A 25,626-nucleotide genomic window follows, 5' to 3' on the forward strand; every position below is an offset into this window, starting at 1 on the left:
GGGGTGCAGGAGGGAGTTTGGGTGAGGGGGGGCTCAGGGCTGGAGGTTGGGAGGTGATGCAGGCTCTGTGAGGGAGTCTGGGTGTGGGAGGGAGGGAGTGAGGAGATGGGCTGGGGGTTAGGGTGCAGGAGAGGTTGAGGTGTGTGGGGGGGTGCGGGCTCTGGGAGGGAGTTTGGTTGCGGGAGGGGGTGAGGGGTGCGGGCTCCGGCCAGGCAGCACTTACCTCGGGCGGCTCCTGGAAGTGACTGGCATGTCTGGCTCCTAGACTCAGGGGCGGTCAGGCGGCTGTGCACGCTGCCCTTACCTGCAGGCACACCCCCACCCCCCAGCTCCCACTGGCCACGGTTCCTGGTCAAAGGGAGCTGTGGAGTCGGCGCTCGGGGCGGGGTCAGTGCACAAAGACCTCCGAGCCTCCTCTCCACTTAAGAGCTAGAGGGACGTGCTGGCTGCTTCCGGGGACTGCACAGAGCCAGGGCAGGTAGGGAGCCTGCCTTAGCCCTGCTGCATCACCCCCACCGACTGGACTTCTAGCACCCTATTAAAATCTCCTGGATTGGTTTCAGTAGCCCATGGGAGATCAATGCCGATTCTGGGAGACCCCCGGTCAATCCGGGAAGGTTGGCAACCCTAGTTGCCACCCAGACAGACTGGTTTTTGGCTTCTGTGTCTGGGTGCCATTTAGTGTTGCCAGGTGCCCATTTTCGACCGGAAAGTTTGGTTGAAAAGGGGACCCAGCAACCCTAAATGGCAAATGAATCAAAAGTCCGGTTACTGTCGGGCAGGGAGAGGTGCTGGCTCATTAATCTGTCCCAGCCCGTGCTCAGCTGGGGCTGCCTTCTATCTGCAGGCAGGCTTCTTGAGACGATCCGCCAAGCAACAGGGGGGAGGAGGAGTGTACAATGGGGTGGGGCCTTGGGGAAAGAGGCAGAGAAGAGGGTGGGGCCTTGGGGTGAAGAGGCAGATCAGGGGGTGTGGCCTCAGGGGTCCAGTTATCAGCAACCCCATAGTGTAGATACAGTTATATTGGGGGGAAAAAAGTCTTTTTGCAGGCATAGCTTATTTTGTTTGGGGAAACTGGAAGAAACTTTACTGCAAAAGAACCCTTTTGCTGGTCTACACGGCTTCTACACTAGGAGACTTTGCCAGTATAACTATACCAACAAATCCTTTCTAGAGTAGACAGGGCCTGGCATTTTTTTTCTTTTTCTTGCTGCAATTCATAAATAATCACATGATTCAAGGGATATAATTGCAAGCACTGCAACAATGAATTAGAGAATCTACCACATCCCTTGATAAGTAGTTTCAGACCTTGTCCCTCACTGTTAAGAATTTGCTCCTTATTTTCAGTGTGAATTGATCTAGAATCAGCTTTCAGCCATTGGCTGTTATGCATTGTCTTTGATCATTCACCAATATTCTGATTAATTGCAAAATGGTTTGAATGAGCTAATTTGGTTTTATATATACACATGTAATAAACAAAATGAATATATTCATGAATTATTCAACCAGCTCTGTAAGTTGGGCAAATATATAGAAGAGAATATTTCAACAAATAATTTTTATGAAATATTTTGCAAAACGTACCAAATAAATTTGACAAATAGTATCTGACCAGCTCTGCGGTGCACAAAAGTTACTGTAGTCTGTGCACATTCATATACAACCATTTGCCATGTATGAAATATGACTCTTCCTTGTTTCTAAGGATAGCAGCAAAGCCCATATGTAAAAATACATACATACATACATACAAGTTTCCCTCCACTTCTGTCCTTTTTTACCTCTTCCTAGCTCTTCTTGGAAGGCTGATCAGCCTTTATTATGAGACTGTCAAATTCTGAAAACTACATTACAACAATCAGCACACAGTTTTGCATATCCAATGCTGTGCATCTCTCCCAGCTGTGTATTACATTTTATTTTCCCACCAAGTTCTTTTCACACGATAATATTTGTGCAATTTAAATTTCAAGAGATTGTATCAGTCTGCCACGAACAGTCACTAATTTAACAGTACCACAAGTTAGTGGGACCAAATGCAAGAGAGATGACTGATTACACAGTATTTGGACCTTTGACAAAATAAATAAGCTAAACCACTTCTAACACTGGAAAGTGAATTGAGTTTGAGTATGAGAATCTCTCTTACTTGTACTGTTGATGGTCCTTTGTACTTCTTGTTTTTGCCATGAACCTTTCTGCTAATTTTTCTAGATTGCGGGAATATTCTGTCTCTATTTCTGCTTTCTTGCGGAAAAAATCCTGCAGGTCCTGAAGAAGCTGCACCCTCATTTCAGTTTGCTGCTCCAGACATTTCTGCTGCTCTATCAGTTGAGCTCGAATCTCTAAAGGAAACACACACAACTGAAGTCAGTGAAAATAGGAAAGAAAAAAAATAGCACAAAAATAATATTTGCTGCACATTCTGAATAAAGCACACAAATAAGAGGAAAAAATACAATCTAAAGTTATATACATGTAAAAGTTATATGGCGCAAGTAACCTATCAATAAAATCCACACAGTTATCTACTACTTTCAACAAAAGAGTGGTCACCAACAGTCACCACACAACTCTTGAGTTTTCACATTTGCTTCTTATTCTTAATATAGGTGGAAATTACTGTATCACAAGTATACCGATCGCTGGCAAGTGTTGCATTTGTAGCTATGACAGTAGAACAAACAGGTATTTCTGACAGTCAAAATGCATCACAGATGTGCATAGGGTCCTTGAGACTCCGGTACACTTAAACAAAATCAAATAAAAAAAAAAACACCTCCCTATAATATTTATCCAGAATGGCAAGAGAAAAGATCAGCTTTCCTTTCAGATTTGTGGCCACCATTGGCACTTGAAAATAGCATCTGGTAATGTTTATTTAGTGTTTATATTTCTGTAGTGTAAAAATACATCGTTCTCAAGTTATAGGAATACCTATACTAAAAATACCCTTCTGTTTCTTTTAAAAGACATTCACTTAATAGGAAAATACCCAAAGCAAAAATTATGATTTCATTCATAACATTTATATTCTTTTTTTGTCACTGTTCCATTCAAATCCAGGCTAAAAAAATTATCACAGCATAGTGCAAGGAAAAGAGTAAACATTTTGTAATCATTTAGAAATATGTTAACAATACTGAAAACTACAAATGTAACAATATGATCAGCCTGAGTCAACATCTATTGAAGTAAAAAAAGCAACACTCTCTTGGATGTTAAAAAGGAGCTCAACTGGTTCCTAATTATGTGACCATTTAATAGGTAAACTGACTTTAGAAAATCTTAAATGTATTATAGACCCATGTACAGTACGCTCAACATTTGTAACAGAGGAGCATTACAAAACCAATATTGTACCTATGATACTGGGTGCTATAAACTAATACTACTAAAACAACAATAATGTCACAAAGTCTTATTGTATCTATTATTTGCATCCATATTGTTCTTAGAAATACAGGTGAAGGGAAAGTTGTAATCTGAAATACCACTTAAATTGGAATTCAAAAATGTATGCTAAAGTGACTAATGTTAGCACAGAAAATCATTAAGTCAGTAGTTGTTCAAGGAGGGAGATATCCCAAAGGTCTCTCCCAAATCTACTTTGAGCCACCAGCTATTGTGTTAATCATTAATGAGAGCATCCGTTTCTATAGTCTGGGAGGCGAACCAAAAAATCATGTATTTGGTTTTCATTTCACTTCAACTCAAGTTACTGGAAAAGAACTATGCCTCCAGCAAGGATGAGCCACTGTAAGACAACACTATCAATGGCATACATATGCAAAGAGGAGAAAACACATTGGAGCTGGAAGGTTAACAACAGAAATAGAAAAGAGAAACCCAAGAATAGATCCTTGATGTGCCCACTATTTTTAATGCCTTTTGACTCTAATGGAAATGTTCTGAACACAATTCCTTAAATAACTCGCAAACCGTAGTATGAATTTACCGCTAAGCCCAAAAGTTTCATTTCTGGAGCAGTAATTTTGACTGACTAAATCCAATTCCTTAGACAGGCCTGTGTAAATAGTCACTCTAAGAGAGACATCACTAGTAACTTTAAGCTGGACTTGTTTTTCAAATAACTATATCCTAACTATACTGAACATCAGTGGATCTTGCCACTACACTTTCCCCTCTTTGAGCAGGTCTTCTCCACAGCAACATGGAAGAGAAAAATATTTAAGAAATAAGAATATGTGAGTGGAAAATCTACAAAAATGGCTAGGATCATTGGGAGTAGGTGTAATATCTAAAAATACTTTAAACTAACCTTTTAAAACTGACTAAATTTCTATCTGACAGTATTTCCTTAAAGCTTTTAAATACTTTAAAACAGAGAATGATATTTGAAAGATGGATACAGCTCAAGGTTGCACAGACGCAGTAAGATGTAGTGATTATTAAAGCTGGTTGCTTATCTAGAAAGTCACAGATTACATTGCTTTGTGCACCACAATTTCCAACTTCTCAGCACCTCTCCTGGGAGGAAGAATCTGCTTTCGTGGGCGGCTCCAGCAGGGGTGGCTCTCAGCTGCCAGGTGAAGATGTTGCTATATTCTTACCCACTGCAGGGGATCTAAGGAGGACTCCACTACTGCAGACTAGTCCCTTGCAAGAGGATCAAGATCTGTTCCACCAGACTTTAAAGTAGCAATTCTCTTTCTAGCTTTATCCTTCTCTTCAGCTCCTGATACTTTCTTTGCCTCATTTCCCACCCCCCACCTCCCAACACAATATGTGCAGTGACATTTTGGTGGGTGGGAGAAGGAGAAAGAAGAGAAAGTTGTGACTTTCATTTTTTGTCATAATAAGGCTGTGATTTAAAAACATTTTTTTTTTTATAACAGACAACCAACCTTAGTAATTGTTTATCAGCGGTAAATACCCAAGGACTACTAATAACTATGGGCTTTGCATTAATCAGTATTATGGAAAACTCCACCAAGACACCAGGATCCTCTTCAACCACTCAGCGAAAATCAACTCCCTAGTTCCACAAAGAGCTGTAAGAAGTGTTACTATGCTTCATTTAATCTAAAAGCTGGACATGCAAGATTGTGAAAGGGTACATAATTAAAGACTAGAGACCAAAGCTCTCTAATTAATACATGAACAGGTACAGTATAGCCATCAGAAAGGCAAAGGTTGGTACCCCTCCCCCACCAGGACACTAATTCTGACATGGAAGAGCCACCTGTATGAGTTAGGGTGGAATTCAGTTTCTCCGTCCATTCAATCAATGACTTTTCTGCTAAAGGATAGTTGCAATCCTACTCTGCTGTATAGCACTGCGGATATTAGAGAGTTGCCGTCTTTCACGCCAGAGGTGTTTGCATTTCACTTGTGGATGAAGTGACTTCTTCTCTCACTGTGTACAACAATACTGAGTTGTAGTCACCACCTTTTTGGAAAAGAACTGGGTTTAAAAGAGAATCCGAGTCAATGCTGTTATTCCTGAAGCAGCTAGGGGGATTTGGTAATCACTGAATTAAACTAGGCAACAGTTCGACTCAGTGGCTTGAGGAACTAAACCCAATCGCAATTTATGGTATCCAGCTCTCCTGCATAAGACAATACAGGACTACAACTAAGTTAACATGCAACTCCACTTTTATATTCTCGTATATATCCTGGTCTTATATGACGTTTACTGAAAACATTAGGGAATTGTACAGACAAAGTTAATTATAATATACACAGGCTGACTGAAGTATTAAATAATGTACTGGAAAGAAAAAACAGAAGTATACTGGAATATGTGTTGATTAATCAGTTCAAAGTGAATGGCAGCCACCAATGTTTCCCTTTCTTCTGCTGCAGTTACATTATAATCAGACCTACATCCCAGCAGTTTTAACCTGATCCCTACTGCATTACATTAAAATGGGCCTTAACATGGTTTTACCTTCCAAAGATTTCCTCCCTCCTCAAGCATTATTGTTGAATTAGATCATGGATTTTTCCTAGTCTCAGAAAACGCTAGCATGAGAAGACATGAAAAAGCCCTATTGCTACTGAATTTTCACAACACTAATTTCTCACTTTCCATGCAGAAAAAATTCAAAGCCTTTACCGCCTCAGTTATAAGAAGTTCTTTATATTGATTTCTTTCAAAAGTTTCCCCAACACACAAATTATCTATCAATTTAGAAAGAGAGGTAGCATCTCAGATAATCAAGAGGCTCTTAAAGTCAAAAACTAACATTTTAAAAACTTTACGCCAAAATTAAGTGACAGCCAGCTCAAATAAAAGAGCACGACATAATGGCAGTGTAGCAAGTAGGAAGCCACTTTCTGCACTAGCTGTCATTTCTAAATTATTTTAAGGTGCAGTCACATATAGAGCACACTGCAGTCTCCCTGCATCAAGGCAACAAAGGCCTGGAGAAGTGTCTGTATTGGGGTGAGGGAATCCCAACTTTGGGCAACGGCCGTTCCTTGTAGGTCCAGAAGCAGCTGGGATTACAAGACAACTCCCAGGCTGCTAAACAGAATAACAATCAGTAAATACTGTGATAAAGGGCACAGATATACGGTGAAATGCTGGCCCCATTGACATCTCTCAGCCATTTCTTTTGGTGGTTGTCTGTGCCCTATGAGCTACACCCCAGTGTCCTCGGGTCGAATTTTCAGTTCCTAGCTTTCACTCGTGTCCCAGTCTCCATCAGGCAATGGGTAAGATATTCAAGCACCGCAGGCAAATAATATTTTTAACACTTACACTTACCCGTACACCATATTTCACTGCCTTGTGTAAAAGCAGAATTGTAGAAACTGCACTACTGTGCTGACTTGAGCGGCTACAACAAATGCCAAGTCATGTTACCTCATAACTACATAGCATTGCAGTAGTACGTAGCATGCTACAGTAACTGTGTCATATCAATAATAGACCCCTCCTCAAAATGTTTACAATCTAAAAGCATGAGTAGGTACAATGCACTACTATGCAATACAGAATGATTAAAATAGCTATGTGTCAGCAAGGAATCAGATCTGTCATCCCAGCTTTCACATACACTGGCGTTTCAGGCCTAATCAGATACCCCCTCAGAAATCAATGGAAAACTCCCATTAACCTCAATGGGTGTTGAACTGGGCATGCTAGGCGTATGCAATACTAGTTAAATTTAAAGAAAAAATACATAATTCCATCGTAACTACTCCCCTTTTTAGTGAATCTAACTTTTCTATTTGCCCAAAAATTCTTACATTCTTTGTTGTTTGTTAATTTAGTGCTCATGAGGAATGCCCAAATGGCAACAATCCAGACTCTTTCCCCCCCTGTTTTGGCAAAGCAGCTACAGCAGTGGCAGGCCCACATGCAGTCTCAATCCTGTCTGAGAGAGTTACATATTTAAGTAATGATTAAAATACATAAATGCATTAATACATTTACACAGTTACTGGATAATAACACTGACAGGGTTAGCTAACAATCCTCCCCACCACACACACAAGTAGCCGATTAGGACTACTTGAGAATATAGATGGGTATTCACTGTTTTTGCAGATCTGCTTGTCTCAACAAAACAAATGTCTCAGTGACTGTGTTAAGAGCTTATATTCCAGGAGTGTTACAATACAGCTCCAATCCAGCTACCATACCTCCCCAACTTTTCTTAAATTGATGGCCTTCTTATTGATTTATACACCAGATCCTGTTTACCTAGAGTAAGAGCCATTTAATTATTTCAGCTTAGATATTATCTGGTAAATAACCCACATTCCTATTTAAAACAGATGGCAGAAAATTACTTATCTTGCAATTCTGCTTCTCTGAAGATATGGTCTTGCAAGATTCTCATTCCTGGGTCCTAGGTGCTTAGCGCAAGACTGGCAAAAGCTCGAGTTGGCTAAGACCACTGGGTTACTCGGTGCCATCATTGTCTGCATCAGTACAGATCCAACCTCCACTCCCCCATAAGCCCAGGCAGGCAGCTTCATGAATTAAGTGCCCGACATTATCACTAGCTAGGCCAAGCATTAGCTTCTCATCACCTGGGGCCTTGCTGCTTCAAAGTGGTACTTAGCATCAGCTCACTGGATGATGTAGGGAAATATATGAGAAAGGGCCAGAAGCTACCCAATGCATCTTGGATGAAGTCCCTAACACATGGCAATATATCAGTGCCTCTGAGTCCTCCCCTCCTACATTCATGTCTTCAGAGAGGAAGGTGGTGATTCGGGGTAACAGTATTACATTTGACATTCTGGTCCAGTCACTCTTGGTCCTCTAAGTGGCTGCTATGAAGCCCACATCACTGACCTCGAGGCACTGAACTGCTTTTCTTTCTCAGACCATTGTCTCTCATACAATCAAAGCATTTGAATGGCAACTCTGGACAGCTGTATTTATAGGTGGCAGGAGGATGCTGTGCCACAACTGGAAGGGGCCTGGCTCATGTTCTACTCCAGGCTACCACTATCTTCATGACCAAAAAACCTTAAGAGCTTGTGAGTTCCAACATACTCATTGTTGAAGAAAGATCCAGGAATGAGAATCATGCAGCTATGACACTTTTAGAAAAACACATGTAAACAGTTCACTAGCACATTCCCCAGTGAGAACTTTCTACAACAGACTAGTAAAAATTGTAATCATGTGAGTCTGTAAACAATGTAATCGAGGAGTCTAAAGCCAGATCCTGCAAAACCTTTATGTGATTAATTTTACTCACATGAGTAGTCAGTGGCAGGACTATTCACCTGCTTAAAGTTAATCATATGCCTAAGTGTTTGTAGGATAGCTCATTAACTGATGTAGCTTCCCCCTTCATTTGCGTCTCCATCCACTTTGGCCTTATCTACGCTACTGCGGCAAGTTGACCTAAGTTATGCCACTCCAGCTACGTGAATAATGTAACTAGAGTCAACGTCGCTTAGATTGACTTACCACGGTGCTACGTCAATGGTAGACACTCTCCCAATGACTTACTTTACTCTTCTCATTCCGGTGGACTACTGGAGTCGACCGGAGAGCACTCTGCTGTTGATTTAGCGGGTCTTCACCAGACCCGCTAATTTGCCCCCGCTGCATCGATCACAGCAGTGTCGATCTCCAGTAAGTGTAGACATGGCCTCACTCACAACATATCCATTATACCAAGTTACTTTGGATTCACTTATTTGCCAAACTGAAACTTCCCCACCTTACATGCCATCTCTGAATTTGCCCAATATGTAATTTTTGAACCAGGCTAAATTTGCTTTCTAATTAATTCTCTTGGGATTTTATTTGGCAGAAACGGTACAGTCTCCCTCTTCAAAAGAAAATGGTTCTTTGACAATCTATTCAATGGTACATTGGCTGGGGTGCAAGATTTATTTTAGTCCATCTGAAAGACTTGTGTAGAAAGCCAAAAGTCAAGGACACTGAAGCGTCTGTTGAAATCTCTGCCTCTACTTACTTAACACTAAAATAAATTCATTCAAGAAATTAAAAATGGGGGTGAGGAGGGAGTTCCTATACACCCATTAGCAGAAATTTTAGTTTATAAATGACTATAATGATGACAGGGAGCACTCCTGGGTCCTTTTAATAACCATCATGTAACATCCAGGTCAAAAAGAGAGAATAAATCACTGTTTCTTGTGAAAACTAAAACTCGTTCTACACAACCAAAATATATTTTCTTTAGCTTTTATTAAACCAGCCATAAACTGGATTAGCAATAATGCATCCTCTTAACCAGGGGTCTGCACAATCATGGGATCCAGGCAGACAGAGCCAAAAAGGTGTAGAGGACTCCATTTGAATGCCTCTCACCCTTTTGTTCCCCATTCAATGCTAAGCTATGCTAAGAAGAGCCAAAAATATACTACATGTAGCTGCAGGAGCTTTGTTGTTGTTGCTGGATAAAAAACCTGCTGTTCACATCCACAGCTGACAGTCACCTGGCTGCCTACAGTCAGAGCCCTCTGAATGGATGGCATTTTGCCTGCTTGCAACTTGGTTGGATGGTTCTGCCACAGCACTGGTGCCAAGTGGTCACAGGCTAGGCAGGCAAGCTGCCTGCATAACATTTTGAGCTCTGTCTATTCTGCAGAAGCTGCTCATTTGTGCCAGCAATTAAGCACTGGCACTACATCTTTTCTTAACCTTGATAACAGCAGACTTCATCCTTTGGTCCCTGCCAGGCAGCACACAATTCTATCCCCGAGAGGGAGCAAGGGAGGGAGTACTTCTATTGCTCGGTAGCAACCTTCTCCAGCTTACCCAGAAGCGCCATTGGTCAAAACAGTAAGGAGCAATGTCCAGGACTCCTTGTCCAGAAAGGCCTGTTGGACAGGTGTAGAGCCTTTGGAAGGGAATAGGCTGAGGGACTCAACCCTGCAACTCCCCCTACCAAAAAAACCATAAAACAAAACAAAAACAAAAGATAAGAAAAGCCAAAGGAGACCAATGTGGCGGCACAAGGAGCTTTTTAGCTATCTAAAAACCAAAAGGGACACATGCAGGAAATGGAAGGAGGGACATGTCAGTAAGGAAACATACATGGGAATAGAGTGCGCATGTAGGAACAAAATAGGAAAAGCCAAGCAAGGAATGAGTTACAGCTGGAAAGAAATGTTAGAGACAACAAGAAGGGGTTTTACAAATATGTCAGACAAAAAAGAAACTTCAGGAATGGTGTGGGTCTGCTGCTCAATGGAGGTGGTGAGCTGGTAATAGAAAATAAGGTGGAGCTGCTCAATGCCAATTTTGCTTCAGTCTTCTCACAGAAAAAAATGTGACCACATGACTAGTGAAGTTATCACACACAGTAAGGGCGAAGGGATGCAGATCAGGATAAGTAAAGAACACATCAGAGACTTTCTGATTAATTTGAATGAATTCAAGTAAGCAGGGCCTGATGCTATTCACCCCAGAGTGCTGAAGGAATTAGCTGAAGAAATCTTGGAGCCACTGGCAATAATATTTGTAAACTCATAGATAACAAGAGAAATGCTGGAAGACTGGAGAAGGGCTAATGTACTGCCCACCTCGAAAAAGAAGGAGCCAGAGAACTACAGACCAATTAGCCTGACCTCAATACCTGGGAAGCTACTATAGCAATGTATAAAAGATTCAAATTTGCAAATACCTGGAGGATGAAGGAATGTTCACTAGCAGCTAGCATGGATTTACTAAGTGCAAATTATGACAAACCAGCTTGGTAACTGACAAGGTAACTGGTTTAGTAGATAAGGGGAATGTGGTGGACATAATATACCTGGACTTCAGCCAGGTTTCTGACACAGTCACACATGACAGTCTCATAAGTAAGCTGGATAAATGCAGGCTCGGTATAACTACTATTAACTTGAAACATAATTGGTTAAACAACCACAAACCAAAGAGTAACTATTAATGGAATGTCATCAGATTGTGGAACTCCACTTGTGACGTGTTTCCAGGGATCTCTTCTGGGTCTGGTATTATTTTACATTTTTATTAATGATCTGGATGCAGGAATAGGGAGCATATTGATCAAATTTGCAGATGACACAAAACTGTGTATGTGTGTCTACTTTGGAGGATAGAACTAAATTCACAGGGATCTTGATAACTTGGAGAACTGGGCTATAGATAACAAAATGAAATTCAATGAAGAGAAATGCAAGGTGCTACACTTAGGGAAGGGAAACTGAATGCACAAATACAGAATGCAGGATAACTGGCTTGGCAGCAGCACAGCTGAGAAGGATCTGGGAGTTCTGGTGGATCACAATCTCAACATGAGTCAACAATGTGATGCTGTTGCCCAAAGAAAAAGAAAAAAAAAAAAGCAAATGCAAATGTAATTTTGACTTGCATTAACAGAGGCATAGCATGCAAGTCACAGGAAGTGATAATACCGCTCTACTCGGTGTTGGTTAGGCCTGAACTGGGGTACTGTATCCAATTCTGATCACTGCTATATGGAAAGGATGTAGAGAAACTGGAAAGGATCCAGCGACAAGCAACAAGGATGGTCAAAGGGATCCAATGTAAGCCATATGAGCAAAGGCTGGAGGAACTGGGTATGTTTAGTTTGGAAAAGAGGAGATTGAGAGGGGACACGATAGCAGTCTTCAAATACCTGAAAGACTGCCATAAAGAAGATGGAGAAAAATTGTTCTCTCTTGCCACAGAGGGTAAACTGGGAGGAGTGGTAGATACGCTGGAGGGGAGGGATAGGATACAGAAGGACCTAGACAAATTGGAGGATTGGGCCAAAAGAAATCTGATGAGGTTCAATAAGGATAAGTGCAGGGTCCTACACTTAGGATGGAAGAACCCAATGCACCGCTACAGACTAGGGACCGAATGGCTAGGCAGCAATTCTGCGGAAAAGGACCTAGGGGTGACAGTGGACGAGAAGCTGGATATGAGTCAGCAGTGTGCCCTTGTTGCCAAGAAGGCCAATGGCATTTTGGGATGTATAAGTAGGGGCATAGCGAGCAGATCGAGGGACGTGATTGTTCCCCTCTATTCGACATTGGTGAGGCCTCATCTGGAGTACTGTGTCCAGTTTTGGGCCCCACACTACAAGAAGGATGTGGATAAATTGGAGAGAGTCCAGCGAAGGGCAACAAAGATGATTAGGGGTCTAGAACACATGACTTATGAGGAGAGGCTGAGGGAGCTGGGATTGTTTAGCCTGCAGAAGAGAAGAATGAGGGGGGATTTGATAGCTGCTTTCAACTACCTGAAAGGGGGTTCCAAAGAGGATGGCTCTAGACTGTTCTCAATGGTAGCAGATGACAGAACGAGGAGTAATGGTCTCAAGTTGCAGTGGGGGAGGTTTAGATTGGATATTAGGAAAAACTTTTTCACTAAGAGGGTGGTGAAACACTGGAATGCGTTACCTAGGGAGGTGGTAGAATCTCCTTCCTTAGAGGTTTTTAAGGTCAGGCTTGACAAAGCCCTGGCTGGGATGATTTAACTGGGAATTGGTCCTGCTTCGAGCAGGGGGTTGGACTAGATGACCTTCAGGGGTCCCTTCCAACCCTGATATTCTATGATTCTATGATTCTAGGGTAGAGCAGGACAAGAGGCAATGGGCTCAACCTACAGCATGACAGATTTAGATTAAATCTCAGGAAAAACTTCCTAACTGTAAGAGCAATAGGACAATGGAACAAATTGCTAGGAAAATCGTGGAACCTCCTTCACTGGAGGTTTTCAAAAAGAGGCTGGGTAGCCATCTGCCTTGGATGTTTAGACACAACAAATCCTGCCTCTTGGCAGGGAGTTAGACTAGATCAGTGCCTCTCAACCTTTCCAAACTCTGTACTCCTTTCAGGAGTTTGATTCGTCTTCGGTACCCACATTTCACTGCACTTTAAAACTACCTGCTTACAAAACCAGACATAAAAATACACAAGTGTCACAGCACACTATTACTGAAAAATGGCTTACTTTCTCAATTTTACCATAGAATTATAAAATAAATCATTTTGAATGTAACTATTGTGCGTACATTTCAGTGTATAGTATATAGAGCAATATAAACAAGTCACTGTCTGTATGAAATTTTCATTTGTACTGACTTCACTAGTGCTTTTTATGTAGCTTGTTGTAAAATTAGGCAAATATCTAGATATGTTGATGTACCCTCTGGAAGACCTCTTCAGATTCCTGGGGTACACGTACCCCTGATTGAGAACCACTGGACTAGATGACCCTTGTGATCCCTTCTAACCCTATGGTTCTATGATTCTATGAAAAACAAAGCCAAGAAACTATCAGAAATGTTGACACTCAAGAAGAAAAAAAAATACATAAAAGAAAGGAGGGAAGGAGATGTGGATCTGGTGTGCACCTATGTCTGCCAGCTAGAAATGCTGTTTTGTATTAGGTGTCTATAAACCCATTAAGGTTACCTGAGCTGTCAGGATTTGTATGACATCTTATTTTCTGGCCTCCAAGCGATTTAGACCATCAGAATGTTTTACATTGGATGACAAAGGCTTGGAACTTTTTCCTCAGAGGCATAAAATTCTTGAAGCACAAGTAAGAAAAATAAAAATTTTCTCCTCGTCTTACCATAGACGAGTAATAGTGTAAGAGGGAAGAGACTTTCATAATTCTCCTTCAAATTATCCTTTTCTTTGCAGCACAGTGAAATACAAATGGGACTAGAATCTCTTTATAAGAGCATTTTGCAAGACAGTCATCCCCCATTATATGCTATGGGTTCCTTTATCTCTATTATCCAATTGCCTAGCATATGTTGCTCTATTTTCTGTAAGCCACAAGTGATGTATCGCCTTCATGTGGGACACATTTCCAAAAGTCAATTAAAATGAAAAGGCTAAACAATGGAAGAGTTTTTCTGCATGCACTCTATGTAAAGAAAACTCTTTGACCAAGCAAAATCATTGAAACAAACTAGGGTGGATTAACTTAAATCAAAGCACTGAAAATCACCAATTTTAATCATGATTTAATCATAATTAGCAAGCAAGAAACCTTGATTTAAATTATTAATTTTATTTTGCATTTGTACTCTGAGTTATTTTCATAAAGAAAAGTTCATTCTCCATGATTGGTATAATTTGGAACTTTTTTTTGCTAACCAGGAGAATACACTATAACTATACATATGTATTTAAACAAACATTTATTCAATCTTCGTTTTTACTTTATTATTAAAAAAGGTAAATGATGCATTTCTTAGTTACTTGATGGTGATTAATTTTTTATTGATGACTTATGTCAAGCTGCATTTTGATGGAAATTGGAACTCAACTAAAATGCACAAAACCCAGCACTTTATACTTGTGTTTTATTAGTTAAATAAAACTACCTTAAATGTGCCAGATACACAAGAAAAAAAGTAATTTTATCAAAAATATGTTTTGGATTTAAAACTAACTGATTAAACAAAGGAAGTATTATTTGTAATTAATGAATGGAACCAATTTGTTTTCGGTCACCATGTTGTTTAAGATTTTAGAACTAGCAGATCTCATTCTTTCACACCTCATTTTTATTCATAAAATGGAAGAGGAAAACAAACTTTACTGCTTTTTCAACTTCCAATGGGTTTCTCAACTTTGAATGAAGTAGTCACTGAACGGAACTAATTGCATAAACTGAAAATGAAGAAAATATTCTCTTGAAACCTTCAGAAGAGGCTACTTCTGTCAAAAGTACCTCAGTAAAGTCTGGATTCAGGTGCTTTGCAGTGACTTCCACCAATTCAGTGCTCTGACTTCCTTTAAAATATTGGAAGCAAACATGTTCTGCTCAATTTTTTGTAATTTAAATTAATAGATTATTGTAAGCTTAAACCCTAACATAGGTAGTCAACATTTCAAATTTAATTTTAAATACGTTTCTTTTTAAAAAGAAATAAGGGCACGTCTACACTGCAAACTTCTGCTGATGCAAGTTACATTGGCATAAAACTGTTGCAGTTAGTATATTCCTTATGCTCCTGGCATCGACCCTTCATGTACTCACCAGGAGCGCTTGTTTTGATGCACACTGTATTGCACCATGGGTAGGTATTTTGGTATGCAACTCACCACCATCCAGTGCACTACCTTTTGGGAAATTTTGCATGGTGGGGCAGAAATCAGTTGTGCAGGGGTGACTGGGACTGCAGGGTCAGGTTCCCACCATATAACTTTCTCTACCCCATAATGCCATTTGTATCCCATAATTTTCATGCCTATTTTGACAAACCCATGTGGGACTTGTTGCTGCCCACCCTCTCTGACGGAAGCATGGAGCCTGCACAGATCTGCACTATTGTCATAAGTATTGCAAGCACCAGGAGCAAAACCCTCCCATATCTGCAGAGCCTCAAGAAGAGCTGTGGAGAATATGATTTCCTGGAGGGCAGACTGCTGTGGGACATAGAGAGAACTGCTTCAAGATTGTTGGAGAAGTTCATGGAGCAACTGCAAATAGTGGAGTGCTGCTTCTGGGTCTGAGAAAAAGAGCGCTGACTGGTGGGATCACATTATACAGCAGGCTTGTTTGATGAGCAGTGGCTGCAGAACTTTTGGATACGCAAGGCCACACTCCTGGATCTGTGTGTCGATCTTGCCCCAGCCCTCCACCACATGAACACAAGAATAAGAGCTGCACTGACAGTGGGGAAGCAAGTGGCAAATGCACTATGGAAATTTATAACGCGGGATTGCTATTGGTCAGTGGGAAATCATTTTGGAGTTGGAAAATCCACTGTGACGGCCATTGTCATGCAAGTGTGTAGGGCCATTAATTGTCTTCTGCTGCATAGGACTGTGACTCTCGGCAATGTGCAGGATATAGTGGAAAGAAAAGGAGTACTTGTGGCACCTTAGAGACTAACAAATAAATAAATTTGTTAGTCTCTAAGGTGCCACAAGTACTCCTTTTCTTTTTGCGGATACAGACTAACATGGCTGCTACTCTGAAACAGGATACAGTGGATGGATTTGCAGCAATGTGATTCCTGAACTGCGGTGGAGCAATAGACAGCATGCATCTCTCTATTTTGGTACCAGACCACTTTGCCCTGGAGTACATTAACAGAAAGGGCTATTTTTCTATGGTTATGCAAGTGCTGGTGGATCACTGGGGATACTTCATCAACATCAAGGTTGGCTGGTCAGAGAAGATGTATGATGCTTGCATCTTTAAGAACACATGACTGTTCAAAAAGCTATAAGCAGGGACTATTAGGAACAGTATGGTGCTTGGGGCACATATATGAATATAAAACTGACAATGTACCTATTAATTTTGTGGTGCTTGTTGTACATTTATGATTATTACACTGTGTTTGTTGCTGATCTTATGAGTTGTATCACAGTGTACAACAACTTAGTGGGTCCTTTCACTACTGCCATGGATTTGCAGCATATGTTGGGCACTAATAAAGATGAATATTTTGCAAAGAATAGAGTTTCATTTCAAAAGGAATTGTCTGCAAGGTTAAAGCAAATACATTAAAACCTTAATAAATGTATGGAACAGAGCTAAAAAAGGGGAGGGGGGCGCAGGAAGGAACATTCATGTCCATTTTAGCTACACATACATCAACTGTGCCTCTCACAGATCAATGTAGGTGAAACTGTGTTTGTCCTTAATACTCCTGTCACTCCACACCAGGGAATAGGGATACAACACCTGATGCCACATGGAATGTTGGAGGGGTTCAGGGAGGTACTATACTGGAGAGGTAAAAAGGGAGGCAAGCCGGAGATTGTTAAACCTGTAGGTCCACAAGAATCTACAGCATCTGTATTTGCAGCTGGAGTATGTTGCCCCAAGTGCTCTTCTTCTCCTCCTTATTTGGCACAGATGTTCCTTGGGTGTGGAGGGGGGACCCACAAGGTCATAATGGCAGCAGCCACAAATAAAAGCACACAGAGGTATCACTGTCAGTATAGTCACAATGGAAAGTTAAGATTTAGAACTCCCAAGCTGAGCTGCATGAAACTATAAATGCAGGGCAATGGCATTGAATACTGTCACCATTTGCCACAGGGGATGGTAATTTTAGCTGATCTCTCACTTATTAGGGTAATAAAGGCACAGAGAGCACAGTTGCTGCTGGCGTCCTGAAGATGCCCAGGCCCATGTGCTGCTAGCTTGTTCACTGCAATGGTGCCTGCTGAAGTTATTGCCTGACGTGGGAAAGTATCCTACTGCGGAGGAAGAAATAAGGCTGCCGTCCCTAGACACCTTCAGGAAAGGATTGCAGAGTACCTCCATGAAAGTGTCATTGAGATCTCTCAGGAGGCTTGAACGGACATCCTCGTACACATAAACAACCTGCTCTGCCTGCTTCCCCCCACTTACCTCTACGAGAGAATGAAAAGCAGATAACTCTACCTTTATTTGTTGTAGCGCTCTCTCTCCTAGTTTGAATAAATTAATGAAAAAAGTCAATAGCTGTCTCCTGCTAAGTTGGGGGTGCCATCACTGTAATGGGGAATAAATGTACACACTTACTCAAGGTTCCTTCTCCTGCATTGGGCTCTCCCAGGCTCAACTGCCAGGACTGACTGGACTGTGATAGAGTCCCAAACAGTCCTGGCACACAGCATAGATGGACCCCAGGTCGCATCTCCCCATCCTCCTCCTCGTCCTCGCTGTTCACACCAAGGGTCTATGTCTTGGACTACCGAGAGGTATCCAGGGTAGTCTGCAGGGTGGCGATGGGGTCTCCACCAAGTACGACATGCAGCTCTTGTAAACATGGCAGGTCTGCAGTTCAGCATGGGATCAACCGTTGGCCTCCCTGGCTTTCAGATATGCCTGATGCAGTTCCTTCTCTTTCATGCAGCAATGCTGCTGATCTCTGTCCTTACCCCTTCGCCTGCATCCCCTGTGAAATCTCTTCATAAATGTTCACGTTTCTCTAGCTGCTCTGTGCCTGCAGAGATTCTTCTCCCCATGGGCCCAGAAGATCCAATATCTCCTGTCTACTCCAAGCTGGAGTACATCTGGAGTGTGTAGCTGGCCTGGTCAGCTGGGCAGTTGCACACAACAATGGAGAACTGCCTGGTGTGCTTGCCAAGACGGACAATCAGCAAATCAGCATCCGATGAAGTGAGCTGTAGCTTATGCTCAAATAAATTGGTTAGTCTCTAAGGTGCCACAAGTACTCCTTTTCTTTCTGCGAATACAGACTAACACGGCTGTCACTCTGAAACCAAATCAGCAAAAGGTATTTCAAAAGTTTGTGGGGCTTTAAAGAGTTGTGGGGAGGGGCTTCTGGTCTCCATGACCTCTGGGGAGGGGCTTCTGGTCTCCATGACCTCTGGGGAGGGGCTCTCAATTGTGACCAGAGTGGTCAGTGTCGGGCATTGCGGTACAGCTGCCGGAGGACTATTAGGGTCAACACAGGAAATGCAGTGTTTACATTCATGCTGCATCGACTTCAGTACATTCATGATGGCTCAATGCCACTTTGGGAGTTGGTGATACTATGTCGGTGTAATGCACAGCTCATATTGGTATAAAATATAAGTTTAGATATATGCACAAGTAGATTAATGCAAGGCAGCTTACATTGACCTATCTTTGCAGTTTAGACCAAGCCCGAGGATCTCTTTTCCCATTGCTGGAGTGTCAGAAGTAGTTTTAGCATCAACTGCAGGCCAAACTCATGCCTATAGTTACTGTTTCAGTAAAAGATGAAATGCTAAGACTCTTAGGATGAAGTCCTTGTTCCCATGAAGTCAGTGGGAGTTTTGTTGTTGACTTCGATGGAGCCAGGATTTCACTATTAGTCGTAGCTGACAGGTATGGCAAAGATTATCTGCCTGTTCTGTAGTAGTTTATTTTTGATTAATGAAAATGCTGCATTTTCCCACAGTAGTTTGCTTCTTGTACACAGCACCTCTGTACTCTTTGGGAAGATGGACACAAGTTCTACAGGAAGATCTTTGGAGCCTGCAGCACCCCTTGGCATAGACTGGAAACTCTGTAGCAGCTGTCGGTACATTAAAAATTGAGGTTTTTGTTGTAATTAATATTAAAATTAATACAATTGCTATAGTGTCCCTTATTTTTTATTTTGACATTACGTTTAAAAAATAAAAATCCTCTAATTTTCAATATGCTTCAGTTGTTTATGTTGACGGTACAACACAGAACTGAACTATAGAACCAGCTGGGCAGTTTCAGACTGTTTATAAACAGAGACAGACACGTTTTATGTTCAGTTCAGATGGTTCTTGGGAGATAAACTATTGGTTATTTTTATTTTTGTTTTTTGTGTGTGCGTGCGTGCTGAGAGACTTTAAGCTCTCAAGAATTGACACAATTATTTTAGTTTCTAAATAAATCATTGTACTGATTTCTGCTTAGTTCATATTTTGATATTGTTCTTCACAACTGTAAAGGCCAGAGATTTAATTTCTTTTAAAATGAGATCTTACATTTTGGAGCACAATTTTGCAACTGTGAAATACCAGCACTTACAGGGCACTGCTCATAAAACCAATCCTTTATCTCTATAATAATGTATACAGCAAACTAATCTACACATAACTGAGTCTAGCTTTTGTTCATGGCATAGCATCACCATGGAAATCCAAAGAATCCAAGAAAAGGGATTTACGTGGTCTGCTAACCCTATCTATGGGTGCCTTACCAAAAAACAGGGAAGACTGCTGTACTGAGTGCCCCTCTGAGCTCACCAGTACACCAGTCTGAGCCGGCAGGGTGATAGATGTTGGGAGCTGGAGACAGAGAAGAGAGATGGAAATGGAGAACAAAAGAAACAGCTGGCAGACTCAGTCTCACACATCTGATGGGGTAATGTATAGCCAGCTGCTGCACTGACAGAACAACATATAAAGACTGACAGATCTTGGGGTCATCATTATAAACATGTCAGCAAAGTGCAGATAGGCATTCCTATTAGCATAAAGGATGTCAGTCTTGCCCTGGAAATCCTATTGTATATTATCACTGTTTTCAGCATATGCCTAATCACCACTGGATCAGCAATATAAGCAAGTTTTCATAGAGTTGTAAATGGGGAAAATAAAATGAGTCAAAATTTGCAGGTACAAATAAGAAAGACTTTACTCTTTTAAATCACATTTAGGCTTCATTGCTGTTAACTTGTAGAAACCTGTCACCTGCTCTGGAATCTTTCTCCTTGTCTGTCAGTCTTTTGTTACTAAACACACTCAAGTTGGGTCCTTCTTCTGCATCTGTCCCATTCCCCCTCATGCCAGCAGCTATTTTTAGTACTTCTGTAAATCAATTCTCATAATTTAATGTAAATGGAAACAAAAATCAAATGTGGATTTAAGATTTTATATGCACCTCTACTACTTTCTTATAGTAATACAGTAATGCAGATTAGAAAATAAGATAGAGCCAAACTCTGCTCTCAGTTACACTAGTATAAAACCAAATTAACTTCACTGACTCAAGTCTTGAGATAATTCCAATATCATAATTTGTTGAAGCCTTTTATAAAACAAAAAGTAGAATCGGAAATTTAGCTCAGGGAAGGCATAAACATCACTGCAAATTCTAAGAGACTTTTCAATAATTTTCCATTGCTTGGATCAAGCTGATAAAGGAAGTGAACTGACAGAATGGCAGTGCAACATGTTTAAACACAGAACATGACCTTACTGATAAACATGAATACCCACATTTGTAGTATTTAGTAACTGCAACCTCAATAAATTCTCTCTCTAGTGCTCAGAAAACAGTATGAAATACAAGAATGAAGCAGAGGAAGAAAATCAAGTATCAGTTTGTCATAATCAGACCGGTAACGAAAACCTAATGATCTTAATCAGCTTCCTTACTTCTAAAGCTCAGTAAAGACAGGTTAAATCTCTGACCTTGTTGCTAGGGCAACTGCCCTAGAGGGATGGGCTATGAGGTAGACTCTCGTCTAGCACCAAATGGTCATAGATACTGCATCATCAGTGTACTAGTGCTTTCCTGAAATTGCATCAGAATGAACATACCCCTCATCTAACAGAAATCAAAACTATCCTAACATACTGAGGACAACCAATTCCCCCTGTTAAAATTACAACAACATTAAAGCCCTTTAATCTTTAACAATTAGAGTAGACAATTTCTAATATTTCTCTAAGTACTGCACTGACTGGGTTAAGGTACATTTTTTCAGCTACAAAATGAAATATGTACCTCAATGGGAGACTGAGGCAAGTTTGAACTCAATTTATAGAGACAGTCCAATATCCACTAACAGCAGCTGAAAAGGATAAATCCTTCACTGTCATGGGGAAGATTCTTTGTTCCAGTTTCCCACTATTGGAAAGTTTAAATTGGCTTGAGAACCACATACAATTACATTTAGCTTCAATTATTACGGAGGAAGGAGGGGATGGCTTCCTTGAGGTTCCCACTAATGGTGGTGATAAAAAAAAATCAGAGTCGAGGGGAGGGGATTGATTGGAGGGAACCCCTGTTCACCCATTCAATGGCAAGAGGCAAGGTGGTGTCTGCCCCAGTGATCTTTGCACTAAATCATATGCATGTTACCAGCTCCCATGAATGTAATAAAACCCTCATCTGCTAGAAATCAAAAAGATTTTTTTTTAAAAAGGGAAGAACCTTTAGACCACATCCAAACTTAAAACTGCCATTTTGGCATGCTACACTACAGAACTTGCTTACCTGCACAGTCTTCCAGCAATAACTCATGAATTTAAGCCTATACTGAAAATAATCCCTCTCCAAAGAAGCATATGGATGGTTATGATTTCCAGCAGGGCTCTAATGACTGCTCTATGGTAGTGAGGCCATCAAGAACAGATGCAGTAAACAGACCTATTCATCTCTTTAAGCTAGCAGGAATGGGGCAAGGGAGAAATCCTTCATGTGCTATTTAACTGGAGACCTCTTCTAAAAAAAATTTTATTGTATAAATATAAGCGCACTGTGCTAAAAGTTTAGACACTCAGGCAGCTAAATCCTTCCCACTGTGATTAAAGAAGAGGGCAGTACAAATATTTGACTGGCAATTCGGACTTAGAGCAGATGCTCCTTGCATTTACAGGTCCTGGTTAGCACAGGAACAGAAGTCAGAACCTCCCACCAACTTGAAGTTAAAATCAAACCTTAAATAAATCAGTCATTGATATAGCAGATAACGAGAGGAGAGAATACAGCCATAGCACAAGGATGGCAAATTGGTGACCTGAAACAAGCTTTGCATAGTCAGCCAAGATAGAAAAAAAAAAAAAAGAGTATGGTTTGCAAGGTACTAGCCAAAGACATACAACACAGGGAAGTAGCCAACAAAAAAAGCAAAAATCCTGTGCTCTGTCCATCTGTCCTCCAAACATGGGCAATAGGCAAATGAACAGAGAAACTTTTGGAAGGAAAAAATACAGTAGATGGGGAGGCCAAATGAGAAAACATAAGGGAATTAGGGGTGATGGTGGGGAAATAGATAAGCTGGTAAATCAGATCCATCTCTGAGGCTTCTGACAATTGGCCAATGTGGCCCTTATCCTCTATTACAAGGACACGGCAGGGAAGCTAAATGATTTATTGGCATCAGTCTTTCCCACAAAGTATGTAGGGGAGATATACCTACCCTGGGTCTACTCTTTTAATCGACATATAGATGAGGTAGAATGAGAGATTGACGTGTCCGAATGGGTGCTGAAACAAACTGAAAAACTAAGGAGCAATAAGTCATCAGGACCACGTGGTAAACACTCACACACACTGGATGAATTTAAGAGTGAAGTGGTCGAACTGCTAACAAAAAATATGCAATCTCTCACTAAAATCAACTACTGTACCAGAAGACTGGAGGCAGGAGTACCTATTCGCGCTGCGCTCTGCCCCCATCCCACAGAAAACAATGTGAGGGGTGATACTCGAAATTATTCTTACTTCACTATCATATAAGTAATTTGAAACTATAATTAAAAATAGACACTTAAATGAACAAAGTAAGAAACCAGGGGAGCGTCTATAAAAGAAAAGTGTGCTTCTACAATCTACTAGAATTCTCTGAGCAAATAAACAAATTAGCAGATAAATGGAAACCAGTCGACAATTCGTTGAGACTTTCAAAATGACTTTGAAAAAGTCGCTCACAAGAATATTTTTTAAAAAAGTAAATAGTCCTGGTGTGAGAGACAAAGTACTGTTATGTCATGATGCCAATGGGAGTTGTGCACACTCATTCTAAGGCTGAATTTTGTACCAGGTATCTTATGGAATGCAGGTAAGTATTAGGATGGGTAACTATCTGTTACCAGCATAAGAACTAGATGGTTCAGTAAATACTGGCCATCTTATTTCTCAAGTTCAAGGTTGAGTTCAGTTTCATATATCCCAGATATATTTTATGACAGAAGCTCAGAGTCAAGTTACTTGCAATCCATATCGCTCCCTCCCAATCTAAATTATATCATTAAACTCTTAATGAATGTGAAAAATAAAAATAAACTAGCCCATAGTGTGTGAAGAGAATTTGATTTCTCCAGATATACTGTCCTGTGGCTGCATCTTCCTTCCCACGCCCTATCCATTGTTAAGGCATGAGGTCAGTGACAAAGTGATAGGAAAGGCACTTCACAGTTCGTCCTGCATCTTCTGCTGGAGATCATTGGATGCAAATTCTCTATCCAGTAACAGGTCTTTCATGAATAGTTACTCCCCTTTCAGGAGCATTTTAGGCAAACAGCCCTCTAGCCAGATGGTCACTTTGGCCACTACCTCCAAAAGGAGAACTAGGATTACAATGCATAATATGTTTACACCGTGTTTAGCAAAACAATGCATGATCTGGCTGTGGCCTTTAGGTGCTACTTCAATATAAATGTTAAATAATAAATAAATAATACAAAGAAATAATAAGTAATAAAGAGAAGTGTGATGGCCTCTCAAGACAGGCTACTCATGGGAAGCAGGACCCATTTGTGAACCTATGCACAAACACCAGGTTCAGAAAAGCACAGGGTCATTACTTAGATTGTCAGCTCCTTGGGGCATGAACACTCTTTTTTGTTCTATGTTTGCATGACACCTATCACAATGGGGTCCTGGTCCATGATTGGGCCTCTGAGGTACTACCGTGATACAAATAATAATTCATTACTACCGGCATTTGGGATTCATATGCCAGTGGTAAATGATGTGACTTGTACCACATTAACATTTATTTAATAAATAATTAAAATAGTAAAACACAAGATTCTTCAAAAATTTTCTTTCATACAGATGTTGAGCCTGTGTAGTGGGGATGAGGGAAGGCGCATAGGATAGGTGGATGCAGTCCAGAAAAATTAAAGGATCCCAAATTTAGCTAATCTGATTTACTGATGACCGGTGCGAGAGGGGAGGGGGAATCTCTTCCCCTTTCCTATCATGGAAAGGGACTTGCAGAATCTTTAGCCAGTGTATGCAGGTCTCAAAAAATCTACATGCTTTGCCAACTGACAATTTATCCTCTTTCTGCAAACCTCAGTCTCATCCTGCAGTTGCCTTAGGTCTGAGCTGCCAGAATACACGGTGGACCTGATAATTGCAGGAAGGTGAGGCCAATTATAACATCCAAAAGTTCTCAGATACAAATGCAAATAATCTCATCACCACTCCCCTCCATATTTTGGCTCCAGTTACAGATGGAAAGTAGGGCTGTAGGAGCAAAATACACAAGAGATAAAACTGTAGGGTTAAACACAATAAAACCAGTTCTTATCTCCAAAATGAAGTTTCAAAATAATGCTAAAACCTCGAGGGGGTGGGGAAATAGCCAAACGAACCTGCCAACATTTTCAAATGTGGATGCTTAACGTTACATAAGTGGACTGATTTTTCAGAGGTGTTGAGTGGCTTATTAATGTTCAATGGGATGTGTGTGTGTGTAACTCAGACCCTCTTAAAGACAGGCCACTTATGTTACATATGGCTAACTTTAGACATCCATGTTTGAAAATTTAGCCCCAATTCTTAAAAATTTCCCAGTGTGGTTGCTCTCATTCTAACCTAGTTTGTTTCCTGATGATGGACAAGTTGCAAATCAGAAAACCGGTAGCTCAAATATTCAGAGCTGGAGCTTTTGATGGGCCTATGAGGATCTACTGCAAACACCAAAGCAGCTGCTTGAGCTCCTGACAGTGTGGACGTAGAAAAGCCATTTAAGAATTAGTATAGTGTCTAAATGA

At 40.9% G+C, this 25,626-nt stretch overlaps 1 protein-coding gene across 5 annotated transcripts in view; it reads right to left on the reverse strand.

Annotated features, from left to right (window-relative positions):
* SRGAP1 (SLIT-ROBO Rho GTPase activating protein 1) overlaps positions 1 to 25,626 on the reverse strand; it is a 239,278-nt gene that overhangs the window by 122,750 nt on the left and 90,902 nt on the right. For 4 of the 5 annotated variants that reach the window (XM_077833521.1, XM_077833502.1, XM_077833492.1 and 1 more), the window contains exon 2: positions 2,156 to 2,351. In XM_077833521.1, coding sequence (XP_077689647.1) covers positions 2,156 to 2,351 — 196 coding nt within the window. Of the gene's footprint in view, positions 1 to 2,155; positions 2,352 to 17,941; positions 18,040 to 25,626 lie in introns of those variants that run through there. The other variant, XM_077833511.1, reaches the window with a different exon arrangement.

The sequence above is a fragment of the Eretmochelys imbricata genome, chromosome 1, assembly GCF_965152235.1.
Source record: "Eretmochelys imbricata isolate rEreImb1 chromosome 1, rEreImb1.hap1, whole genome shotgun sequence".
Lineage (NCBI taxonomy): Eukaryota > Metazoa > Chordata > Testudines > Cheloniidae > Eretmochelys > Eretmochelys imbricata.